The sequence below is a fragment of the Pimephales promelas genome, chromosome 10 (assembly GCF_988280905.1).
Source record: "Pimephales promelas chromosome 10, fPimPro1.hap1.1, whole genome shotgun sequence".
In the NCBI taxonomy this organism is placed as follows: Eukaryota; Metazoa; Chordata; class Actinopteri; order Cypriniformes; family Leuciscidae; genus Pimephales; species Pimephales promelas.
The window spans coordinates 36,693,370-36,707,261 of NC_142778.1; the positions used below are offsets into that span (position 1 = coordinate 36,693,370).

General features: G+C 34.6%; 1 protein-coding gene across 1 annotated transcript in view; it reads left to right on the forward strand.

The window, feature by feature from the left end:
- The first annotated feature begins 1,804 nt into the window (after nucleotides 1–1,804).
- Nucleotides 1,805–13,892, forward strand: part of pepd (peptidase D) — a 75,731-nt gene continuing 63,643 nt past the window's right edge. The window contains exons 1-4 of the mRNA XM_039683933.2: nucleotides 1,805–1,930; nucleotides 3,959–4,145; nucleotides 8,250–8,377; nucleotides 10,604–10,667. Coding sequence (XP_039539867.2) covers nucleotides 1,914–1,930; nucleotides 3,959–4,145; nucleotides 8,250–8,377; nucleotides 10,604–10,667 — 396 coding nt within the window. The 5' untranslated portion in view covers nucleotides 1,805–1,913. The remainder of the gene's footprint in view (nucleotides 1,931–3,958; nucleotides 4,146–8,249; nucleotides 8,378–10,603; nucleotides 10,668–13,892) is intronic.

Below are 13,892 nucleotides of genomic sequence, written 5' to 3' on the forward strand. Positions count from 1 at the left end.
CCCTTCATCTTCGAGTGAAACAACATCATCTCCCTCTAAATGCTGCAGAATGCGTCTTCTCAGCGCGCGAGGCGTGTGTGTCTCATCCTCCCCCACATTTAGCATTAACATTTCACACAAACTTCTCAGTTGCGAAGCAGATAACTCGAGTAATTTACTCTCTATTTCATCCAGCGTAGCTTCCCACACAGGCAACATTATGACCACTCACTGAACAGATTAACTTAACTCACGTTTGCAGATTGCAGTTATTTTTCCGCCGTTTCAAAGTCCACTTTCTCCGTGAATCGCGGCTCGTTCTCAGCTCGCGCTGCACTCGCGGCTCGTCTCATCACTTGCTGCTTTCTTCTTCCCGAAATCCGTCACAACCGAGCAGAAACACCAATTTTATGTTGCCCCCTTGGACAATAACGACGACAATCAGTTCTTTTCTGTAGATTTATTTGCTCCGGTTGTTTTCTCTTTTGTTTCTGTGACAGATTTTTGAGCTCAATTTTTACATGAACAACAACATGCGTGAACTGCGCTTTTTTTACACTTCTTCTCTCTCTTTTTCGAACCGGTCTTCTCAACCCACAGCGCCCCCAACAGTATACATATTTTCTGAGGCTTTCTACATTTATACTGTTAACATTATATTAGTACAGATTATGTACAATAAACAAAAAAACAAATTTAACAATTATTTGAGGTCATTACACCATGTGGTTGCATCACTTTAAGAAGAAAAGATTCTATATAGAACCTTCAAGGATTCCGTCAGGCTTCATATGCAGAGGGGTTCTTTTAATATTAAATGAATTGTAAGAATAAACCTTTCATAAAACATACTTTATCACTAGAAAAAAAATTAAATAACATGAAAAATGGATTAGGCCAAGATTTGGGCTTAGTTCATTTAAGTAGCTTTTATAAATGTGCCTTAGAAAGAAAACATCACTGGTGGGCATCTTCAGTCTATTTTAGCCCTAAAATCACCAAAATTATATATTTAAAAGTTTTTTTCCTTTAAAACATTATTCATGCCTTAAAATAGCTTGAATGTAACTCGACACCCTGGTTGTATGAATATGCAAATGAGCTCCGCCTCCACTCACTCACTCAGCTCAGACTAGATCCACTCGTTGATCTGATAGGTTACAAGGTCGTTTGTGACGTGTAATGGTGTTGCAGGTAAAGGCACTACATTATAATTTGAACTGACTTTCTAAGTTCTAGTATATAGAACTATATATATTTGACTATCCCAAGGTTTTGCAGCTCAAATTCTCCATTAAGAGTCTTTTTATCATTATCTGCTATATTGTTGTTTCTGTATTACATTAACCAGCATTATTTTTTTAGAATAAAGTTGGCTGATGAATTGTACATTTTCATTTTTCAACACAACTTTAAACATTTGAAAACCCACGTATTAAAGTTTATATTAAATCAATTCCTATTTTTATAGTTAATAAATTAACGTAAAACATTACATTGGAATAAAACTTCATTTCCCAGAATCCAATCTACTATTTAAAAAAGTAAGTATTGACTATATTATCTAAACACAGTGTAACTGACATTTTGTGGCACTGTATCACAAAATTAAAAAGAGTTTGTACCGAATCGTAAAGAAATGTCTAATCAGATGACAAAACTTGAACAGAGCCATATAACTCACAGTTATCCTCCGTTTTTTTTTTTTTTTTGTTAAATGTGCTAAATTACTTTACACTATAACTCTATGCTCAAGGTTAAATGTGTTTGTTGGATAAAATCTCTGCAGTAACTTCTCTAGACTAGACAGCAGTCAGTTTGGGCTCAGAAAAGGCGTCACGTGATCGAGTGAACGGAAAGCGTGGCGTGCACGCGCACGCAGTGATCAGCTGCTCTTGAACACATGACTGAATCTCCAGCTGAGCAACAGAAGCATGGCATCATCACAGCAGTGAGTTTCTTGTGTTTTATTGTACTCTGGGATATTTGTTTTATTCATAATCACACAACATTATACGCATGCAGAGGTGTTTACTCCTGCGCATGCGCGGAGCTCGGTGTTTACATGTAGAAGCGTTGTATTTAATGTTTCTGTCAGATGTTTTGCAGACGTTTGTCTTCTTTAATTGGCTTTACAGGTTTTGTTTCTATGTTTGCGAATAAACTCTACTATTACTTTATTTGATGTGGTGTACGTTCCCATACAAAAATGTAATGTTACTGTAGTAACAACATGGAGGTACAGATCGGCGATGTTAGCTAGGTGGATGTTGACCAATTATGTCTAAACTTTGTTTGATCACCATAGTTTTAGGTTTCATATATCAAAATGTATATTAAGAGATGCTATGACTGGCCATCGTTTTCTTATAAGTTTTAACGTACACTTTTAATCGCTTTTTGCAGTTCAATTCAGTCATCTTCCTCTACCGTTACAAATAACGTTTTTTCAGTAGTCTGTCAAAATGTCAATACAACGTTGTTTAAAATAGTTATATATGAAGTATATTTTTATAATTGACTGCCTTTGACACAAATATGCAAAATGCAAAAATAACTGATTGTGATTTTCAGATATTTCAGGCCATTCAGAGATCAAATTTGCATTGAATTAGTGTTATTATTACGTACATGTTGTATGTTGTTGTAGTTTTAATCTTATTTTTAGACCACTTTCTATGTTTAATAGATTTTTTTTTTACTTTCAACTCAATATAGTTGATGTCCATATATCCCTGTATTAAGCAGAGTAAAATGCCTGTCATTAGCATAAAATAAACCCCTCGGGCTGATAGCAGCCTCTCCGCTTCCCCTGCTGGGGTTTATTTTATGATAATGACCTGCTGACTGTACATTATCCTCTTTTTATCAGTATGATTTAAGAGGAGTGAGTGTTTAATGTGCAATGACATGAATGTGAGCTGTGACCTTTGACCACACACTGTACAGACGCCCCTGATCACTGTTAATCTTTACACACTCGATCATATCAGTGAAAAAGCACTTTGCCATCCTTTTAGTCCAGGGTTATTGTAATCTCAGGGTCTAATCAAAAGCATAATCTGTTTCTGATATGGATGGTTGAATGGTTAATAAAGGGTTAGTTCGTCCAAAAATGAAAATGATCTGATAATTTACTCACTCTTAACACTTTCTTTCAGTCAAACACAATCAGAGTTTTATTAAAAAATATCCTGGTAAAAGATCCTCGACGACTGATAAAAGAATTCATTATTTATTAACCAGATACATATTGTTTTCTTCTGTTTAATGCTAAATCATTTCCAAAGGACCCAATGCAGCTCTTCGTAGTGACCTAGTGAAGTTTTCTGGTTGTTTTGATTGTTTATTGTGAGAAACATACTAAACTATTGGTCTTTTTTATACTGAAAATCATGCAGCTCTCAAATATTAATTGTCCATACTGCATATTAGGGTAAAACCAATATCAAACCCCGTGTGAGATCAATTTGAACATCAAGAATGACGGAGGTAAAAGTATCGTCAGAGAATAATGACTTGGTTTTAATTAAGGAACTGACTATTCCTATATATAGGAACAGAATATATATATATATATATATATATATATATATATATATATATAGCACTACTGTTATGAAACTTTGTTGCTTTATGCATCTTGACAGATACTAAAAACTAGGAGAAAAGCAACATTATGGTGTCTAAAATGTCTTTAGGCATATATTTCATGAAAAAATATCGCAGACCAGATGTGAAAATGCCTTTAAGTTTGGCCTGTGGTCCGTGTCTCTCAGTGTTTTATGGCCGAGATCAGCAAAAACACATTCTTCCCTGCTATCATGGGATCAAATCCAGCTCTTGCGTAACAACTGTGTTACAGCCACCAAGCTACTAATGTCATCTCAGCATTTTTTGACCAAGATATAATCAACAATGTATGCCATCTGTGTGTAAACTGAATAAGTAGATGTGATTTTTGTGTTGTGTATAACAGGAAGGCAGTGTATTGGCTGGGAAAGGATACGCTGAGGGTATCGGCCGCCCTGTTTGCAGAAAACCGAAAGCGTTTGTGTAAAGGCCTGAAATCTGAGAAGGATCTACAGGCTGGATCTGTTATCGTTCTTCAAGGAGGAGAACAGACGCAGAGATACTGCACCGACACCGACATTGTCTTCAGACAGGTGCTGCACACGCACATTAAGTTAAAGATGAACTATTATGCACTTTTATCAAGTCTCTTTCCTGCGTGAATGTTGATTATTCTCCTCATATTCTCCATTGTTGCGGCTCCTCTCTTCCCAGTCTGTCAGTAACGCTCTGTTCACTTCCTGTCTCTATGAAGCCCCTCCTTCTGAAAGCACACTGTGCTCTGATTGGTCGAGCGCTTCGAGTGTGTTTGGGAAATGTCCCGCCCCTTTCCATAACCGCCAGTTTAACACACTACTAAGTCACTCAACCAGGCCCCGCCCCTTTATTCTGCGCATTAATTATTATAATGAGGAATATTGTGACGTGTTCAAACTCAAGACTACAATGGAGGCGTTTCAGGAGTTCAGAAACACTGATATAGATATAAAGAAGAGATTTACATTTAGGTTTCATTTGTTATTAGTTAACTTGAATTAACAATGAAAAATACTTCTAAAGCATTTATTAATCTATGTGTTGTTGATTCTGTGATTCTGCTCGTGGTTATTCAATCTAATTGCAATTATTCGAGAAAACGGCAATCATTTGTGCAGTTTAAATTTCACATCTTGCCATCCAAATAATGGCATCTTAAAGAAATGCCATTAAATGCACAATATCGTGTCTCTATAACAGCGGAGAATCTTAATATGGCAAAGAATAGAAAATAAATTAAACAAAGTAAAAAGATAGTTAAGAGTGTTCCTTCATATGAAATGCAGACTTGTGGGTTTTATGAGATTATATTACATTATACTTTATTATGTTATGTTATATTAATTACAAACATTTATTTTCACAGCATTACAGTAAATCATAGGGGCCTATTTTATTATAATTTCCTGTTATTATATACAATTTCAAGTTTTAAAAAAAATGAAGCTTCAGCTTTATGTGACAAAAACAAAACATAATTAAATCTTTAATTGTAAATATTTGTGACAATCAATCATGGGGACAAAATTAATGATCTAGCTAACTAAAAGATTATAAAAGTTATTTAATATTATTTAATGGCTAACATAAAAAAGAAACCATTTTTATTAACAAATGTTAACGTAGATGAATAAATACTGTAAGAAATGATTTGCTCATTGTTAGTTAAAGGATTAGTTCTCTTTTAAAAAAAAACTTTTGCTGATAATTTACTCACCCCCATGTCATCCAAGATGTCCATGTCTTAGAAATTAAGGTTTTTGATGAAAACATTCCAGGATTTTTCTCCATATAATGGACTTCAATGGGGTCCAAACGGTTCAAGGTCCAAATGAGAGTTTCAGTGCAGCTTTAAACGACACCAGACGATGAATAAGGGTCTTATCTAGCGAAACGAGCGGTCATAAAAAATTTTTTTTTAAAAATGAACAAATCTTTTTTCGAGTCATTTCATTCATTTTGTTCGTTGAATCAACCAAATGACTCGAAAAAAGATTTGTTCATTTATTTTGATGTACGAGTTCAAACAGGAGAGTCGAGCAAGGCGAGCATTTGTGCTTATAAAACTTTAAAAAATTAGTCCCGGTGTGAACAGGCCTTAAGGTTTTTGATGAAAACATACCAGGATTTTTCTCCATATAATGAACTTCAATGGGGTCCAAACGGTTCAAGGTCCAAATGAGAGTTTCATCAAAATGAACGAATCTTTTTTTTTCCAGTCATTTCATTCATTTTGTTCGTTGAATCAACCAAATGACTCAAAAAAAAAAAGATTTGTTCATTTTGATGAACGAGTTCGAACAGGAGAGTCAAGACCTCACATCACAGAACAGAGCAAGGCGAGCATTTGTGCTTATAAAACTAAACGTTTTGTATTCATTTTTTAAATGAGTGATCATTTCTCTTGATAAGACCCTTATTCATCGTCTGGAATCGTTTAAAGCACTTTGAAGCTGCACTGAAACTCTCATTTGGACCTTCAACCATTTGGTCCCCATTGAAGTCCATTATATGGAGAAAATCCTGGAATGTTTTCATCAAAAACCTTAATTTCTTAAAATCGTGGATGACACAGGGGTGAGTAAATTATCAGCAAAAGTTTTTTTTAAAGTGATCTAATCCTTTAATGGATGTTAACAAACTAGACCTTATTGTAAAGCGTTTCCACGTTTTACTTTAAGAGACTCGCAGTTTTAAGAGCCCTAAAAATGCTTACTATCACATTATTGAATGATACCTGATATTTGTGACTTTTGAATGTCCGCCAATGGAGAATAAAGCTCCTGGTCATGCCAGTGGACATGTAATATCAAGCATATCGGCACGTTTGATGCATCGCACAGCCATAAACACACATGCATCATGCATCTCGATGACTCGACCGTTTGTTTCTAAATGATTATTGAGTGTTCATCTCCCCATTATAATTGTTCGTAAGTGGTGCTCTTGTTTATGTCATGCTAAATGATAATTAATGTTGGCAGGAGCGCATGACTTCAGACCTTTCATTTGTGCGCTTCGGTTGGGTGTTTGATAGAGCCTCGTAATTTACTGCATTTACATATGTTGATTGAACATAACGAGGAGCGTGTTTCTCATTCATTAGCTACAAAAACCTCCACATCCAGTGTTGTGTGCGCGCCGCATCTCTTTGCGATGTTGTTGTGATGTTTATTACTGCAGGGCTTCCTGCTTTCATCGTGTTTTAACTGTAAATAATTCATAGCCATTAATTTGCTCGTCTCGTGTTGTCGTTTTCTTCTTTTTGAAGTGTTAACTTGCACGTTTCTAAACTGAATCAAATTCATGGCGCATTTCTGGTTTCTGCTCGTTAATAAGTGTGTGTGAAGTTGCACCTTTCCTGCGGTGGTTTTATTTTACCGCTCCATTACACAAGAGTCTCAAGACAATACAATCACACATGAATCCTCCTCTGCGGACGCTCATGCTGGAGATCTCGTCCGACAGAAGATGCTTTTTTATTCATGAGTGTGAAATTTGAATTAAATTGTCCGGGATGTCGAATGCACTCATTTACTAAAATGCAATTTAAAGAAATGCAACACAGGAGATTCATTAGCCAAACACAAGCTTTGCAACAATTAAACAAAATGCATCTTAATCATAAAACCGTATTCTGGACAAATTTGGGCAAAATAGTTTTAATTTACTTTTTAAAAATACTTCCCTTCATCTGAACGGTACAAGACTTGGCTACTTTTCCTAAGTTTGCCTCCTGAACACACACAAATTTTTTTTTTTACTTAATTCTACAATGTTAAGTGGGTAAAAAATCTTGTATTTGGGTCAAAAATGGGCACCCATAGAAATGAATGGGAAAAACTGTAATTTAGAGCATTCTAAAATAAGCCAAAATAAGACAAATGGTGACAGCAAAGTCACTTCATCTTTAGGTTTTAGCTCTAAGAACTTATTGGAATGATATTTTAATGTAGTAATTAAAAAATAAAACATAAAAATAAGCATAATTTACATAGAAAATATGGTACTTTTTGAAGTAAATAAATTCAAAAATACCCCCCAAAACACCATAAATGGATAGATAAAACTTTATCGAAGACAGTGATATAACATTTATAATAAATAAAAATTGGGAGTCCTCTGTGCCCACATTTGTCCACAATTACAGGATTAAGGGCTATTAAGTGAGTACGGTTTGAGGGATACTAATCAAAAGTTTATTTATTTATAATTGCACACTCACAAATAAAGCAAAAAAATTGTATAATTCCTTCTATGGAATATCTTATCTCCTCTTGCTTCATAAACCAGTTGTCTGGCATTTTATATCATGCATATGATATCACAAACTTTTATGTTAGATGCATTTATGTCAATGTTCACTATAGCTCCTCTTGCTACCATGAAAAGAATGCATTCATTGTGTGCAATATTTTGCATTATGAATTTGCATTCTGGGAAATATCGTAGCACAGCAATGCATGAAATCAAGCTTGCACAGTTTAGCCGAAATGCACAAACAATATCTCCAGTTTGAGTCAGCCGTGGCATTATTAACCATTTGTATCAATAATACTGAATTCTCATTTCAGGAACACAGTTGCACATGTGTGTGTGTATGGAAATGAGCCGCTTGATGCTGTATAGTTGTGTTCAGACTCTCTCGTGTTGTCCTGCAGGAGTCGTTCTTCCACTGGACCTTCGGCGTGACCGAGGCCGATTGCTTCGGCGCCATCGACGTGGACTCCAAGAAATGCGTCCTGTTCGTCCCCAAGCTGCCGGAGAGCTACGCCACGTGGATGGGCGAGTGAGTGACTCTCTCCTGATGTGCATGTGTCTTTTTCATGCTCACTGATGTGATGATTGCTCTGAAATTCTCTGCAGTCAGCAAAAGTTGAATACATAGGTGACATGTTGTTGAATACACACACACATATATATATATATTCAATGGGAACCAAACGGTTCAAGGTCCAAATGAGAGTTTCAGTGCAGCTTCAAAGGGCTTTAAACGACACCAGACGATGAATAAGGGTCTTATCTAGCGAAACGATCGCTCATTTAATAAAATAAATAAAAAAGTTTAAGTTTTATAAGCACAAATGCTCACCTAGCGTATAAAAGTGTAATTTATTCCTGTGAATGTGTATCATCATTACTCCAGTCTTCAGTATCACATGATCCTCCAGAAATCACTCTAATGTGAGGATCTGATGCTCAAGAAACATTTATGATTATTATCAGTGTTGAAAACTATGAAAGCTTGTTTCCGCCATAAAATGAAAAATATAAAAGGTAATTGCGACTTTTTATATCACAATTCTGGCTTTTTTTTTCTCACAATTGTGAGTTTACTTCTCGTAATTCTGACATTATTTCTATTATATTCAGAATTGCGTGATATAAAGTCAGAATTGCGTGATATAAAGTCAGAATTGCAAGATATAAAGTCAGAATTGCGAGATATAAAGTCAGAATTGTGAGATATAAAGTCAGAATTGCGAGATATAAAGTCAGAATTGCGTGATATAAAGTCAGAATTGCGAGATATAAAGTCAGAATTGCGAGATATAAAGTCAGAATTGCGAGATATAAAGTCAGAATTGCGAGATATAAAGTCAGAATTGCGAGTTATAAAGTCAGAATTGCGAGTTATAAAGTCAGAATTGCGAGTTATAAAGTCAGAATTGCGTGATATAAAGTCAGAATTGCTATTGCAGAATTGCTATTGCAGAATTATATTCAGAATTGCGTGATATAAAGTCAGAATTGCAAGATATAAAGTCAGAATTGCGAGATATAAAGTCAGAATTGCGAGATATAAAGTCAGAATTGCGTGATATAAAGTCTCAATTGCGTGATATAAAGTCAGAAATGTGAGATTTAAACTATTCAGAGGGGGGAAAAAGTTTTGTTTTTTTCCCCTTAGAATTGGCCTGATAAGTCGCAATTTTGAGTTTATATCTCACAATTCTGAGAAAAGATGTCAGAATTTCGACATATAAACTCGCAATTATGTGTTATAAAGTCAGAATTGTGAGATGTAAACTTGCAATTGTGAGAAAAAAAGTCAGAATTGTGAGATAAAAAGTCGAACTTCTGTCTTTTTTTTCGTAGAATTTCGACTTTATATCTCGCAATTCTGACTTTATATCTCGCAATTCTGAGTTTATATCTCGCGATTGCGACTTTATATCACGCAATTCTGAGAAATAAAGTCAGAATTGCGAGATATAAACTCGCAATTGTGAGAAAAAAAGTCAGAATTGTGAGATAAAAAGTCACAATTATTTATTTTATTTTTTTATTCAGTGGCGGAAACAAGCTTCCATAGAAAACAGTTCATATTTTAATGCGAACCCTGATACATTTATTTTTTCAGGATTCTTTGATAAATAGAAATTTGGAAAAAAAAAACAGCATTTAATTAAAATTATAAATATCTTTACTGTCACACTTGATCAATTTAACGTATTCTTGATGAATACATTTATACAAAAATAACAATCTTAATGACGCCAAAGTTTTGAATTGTAGTGCATATAAAGAGAAAATAAATGGGTTATTTGGTTATTAACTGTTACTTCTGGTGTACTTCTCTATTACCCAGATATCACTATTTTATGCACCGTCAACAAAGGGCAAAATGATTTTTTTTTTGCAAACTTTAGAGCCATGTTTCTATATTACTAAAGCTCTCAAAGTTATTGATGTGCAATTTGAAAATGAGGTGGAGCGTGTTTGCATGAATACTTCCGAGAACCAAAAACACTTGACATCAAGAGTCCATTTACTTGATTATCCGAGCGCTAGCAGACCATTAGCAGAATCAAGATTTGGGTTCAGTCTGTGTTGAACATTCAAATGCAGAGTATCAGTTTTCAGTGCTTTTAAAACCCCGTCAGAGTAATCAACCCTAAACGACCTTCATTAAAAATGAGGAGAGAACAGGTTTTGTTTGATCATGTCAAAGTAAAGTGCATCACTCCACAGGAAGTTCTCATTAAACCTGTGTGTGTGTGTGTGTCGACAGGATCCACCCGCCTGAACACTTCAAGGAGAAATACGCCGTGGATGAAGTGCATCACACCACTGACGTGAGTCATGTTTAACTTAGGATAATTGCATTAGTGTGCAGCTGAATGCTTCATTTGTCCTCGTTAGATTTCTCTTATATAATGCAGATAATGAAGGTATTTAAGCGGCCTTGAGCTGGTTTCTAACTGGGCCGGTTGTGTTTGTAGTTTTTGGTTGGCGTTATTTCTTTAAAATTAGAGTTTTGTTCGTATGGAACTGAAGATCACACACACTTGGTCACACACACACACACACACCTACACAATCAGTATATAATTAGAATAATAATAACTACAATAATAATATAAAGTAATAATCAAAAAGACAAAAATAAGATAATTAACATGTGTGTATATATATATATATATAATACAATAATTATATGTGTATATATATATATATATATATAATTATTGTATTATATATATATATATATATATATATATATATATATATAACCCTAACCCATCCAAAATAAAAGTTTGTGTTTACATAATATATGTATGTGTAGTGTGTATAATTATTTTGTATATATAAATACACACACATGCATGTAAACATTTAAGAAATATTTGCATGTATATACTTGCATATATATATTTATACAAAATTAATATTATACATAAATATAAATATTTGATATATTAATAACACATTTTTCTTAAATATATACATGCATATGTGTGTATTTATATATACAAAATAATTATACACACTACACACACATATATTATGTAAACACAAACTTTTATTTTGGATGCGATTAATCATTTCCCAGCCCTAATATATATATATATATATATATATATATATTATACACACACAAATGAATGTAAACAATCATATATTTCCCTGTAATTAGTTTTGATGTGGATTAAATGTTTGTCGCTAAAATATCTAAATAATTAAGTAGCTAATTACTCAAAACATCCTGTTTAACTCTCATTCTCTTAACAGAACAAATGCACTGTCCGTACTTCTGTCTGTGTGCAATAATATTGTATTATTTAGAAATATTGTCCATACTTCTGTTTGAATGGATACTGGCCAATGCAATAATATTGAAATATTGATTAATCAGCCTGGATGATGAAGTATATCAATAGTGTTCATGTCTAAGAGAGAGTCAATTTGCACTAATGAAACCTTTCATAGGAAATTCACACTTTAAGATCCTAAAGGCAGCAAGAAGATCCTCAGAATAAATGAAATAAGAGCATAAAGCAGTTTAGATCCCTGCAGCCTCTGGTGACTTCCCAAACACACGCAGCGTGTTGAGATGCAGCAGTTTAAGTGCACTTGTAAGTTGTTAGCTGGGATATCGGCGCCTCTAGCCATGGGTCAGTTCTCCACATGTAGAAAGCAGTCATGCTTGCATTATGAATAATTCGCTGTGTTTTAAAATGCCCTGATAGATGTTTTTTTTTGTTTGTCAAGAGCTCTGCTTCCAAAATCAAGTGAGCTTCCTAGACAGCATTTTAAGGAACTTGTGTGTGCATTTCACAGATGCTTTAACTCAAAGTGACATACATTGCATTCAGGGGACATACTTTAAAATGAGTTTTCAGTAATTCCAGTCTCACTTCTTGTTACAAACCTACATAACGATGTAACTCATTAGCATAATGCCAGCCTGTGGTGTTGATTGGCTGATCAGCGTCTCTTAGCTCCGCCCTCAAACACTAGTGTATCTGAGACTGGAAGAGTTCGGCTTTTCTGAGATTGATACGGTGAAACACACGCCATCGTTACTGTTCGTATCACTGAGAGTCAGATATGATAATGAGCCAATCACAGCAGAGCAGCTCTCAGAGAGGCGGAGCTTAGAGAGACTGAAGCGTTTCAGAGCTGATGCTGAATTACAGTATATGAGGAGAAAATTAATGTGTTTTTGACCTTGGATGACTCTAAACATGTTGTAGGAGACGCCAAACAACATTAGGAATAATAGGAGCACTTTAAAAACTTTAAAAAAAAATTACTTGAGATGCAAAATCAAAAATACAGATGTTATGTAAAATAAATGCATGTAAGATAATTTTTAAAATACTATGCATCTACACAATGGATGTAACTACGCATTTTTAACTAAATTAACCATATTAAATTAACCATTTGCTTATATATTCCCAATAAAAACCCAGAAAAATAAAAACGTATGCAAGAAGCAACATAGTGTAAAATAATTGCTTTATTTCTTGCTTTTAGAGAATATACAGTAGCTATACATTTTAAATTTTACTTTTACTTGTTTTTTTTTTCTCACCTCATTGGTAAACTGCATAAACATGCAGAAAAATACAAATAAAAGTCTTGTTATTTGACACATTTTTGCTTCTCTAATAAAAAAGAAAAGAGCTGACGCTGCAGTGGATATAATGAGAAAATTCGTGTTTTTTCACCTTGGATGACTGTAAATGGATTGTAGGCGACCTTTAAATTGGCATAAGAGGGGCATTTTAATGAGTTTTTCTCTGATGCATGATAGCAAAATATTTAGAAAGCAAGTATATCCACCTTTATGATCTGAAATTTTGTTAACGGAAAAAGTGCACTGGTCACCAGCCAATGCAGTGATATTGAAATGGCTATTTTGATGTGTTTTCTGTGCTCCCTTTTGCATTCAAATGCACAAGCGCATCTTAGTTTCTTCCTCAACTCTTCTGTTCTCCGTGTGCCTGAGCGTTAATGACCTTCTCCTGAGGTTCCTCTCAGTGCTGCTTAAACAGATCATTTGAGAAGGCAAACAGAGATGCTGCGAGCAGAAAACAGAGGGAGATATCTGTAATCTTACAAAACAAATGAAATCTCCAAGGCAAATACAACTCCCACAAACACCCCGTGTTTAATCCCGAGCGCTAACAGAGCCTGAGACGGGCCGCGTCGGGATTCGAGACACGCTGAGGGTCCGTGACATTCAGAAACGCCCTCGTCTTCGGCTGTTGCCCTCAGCTGATAGATAATGCGTGACTTTCAGAGTCCAAGGACTGTAAATGTCTTTATGCAAACTTAATCATAAGATGGTTTGTTTGTTGCTAAAGCAAACTTCAGGTTAATATGCGAAAACAAATACAATCATATGTTGATTTCCATTTTTCTTTTTGAGCATCTTTTGTTGGCATATTGGAGATTTCAAGAAGCCTGACATTATTTGTGCAATTCCATTTTTTAAAAGTTAAGGCTGTATGTTTTAATGTTAGTTCATGCGTTTTTTAATAATACTGTACAAATATATTGCTAATTTT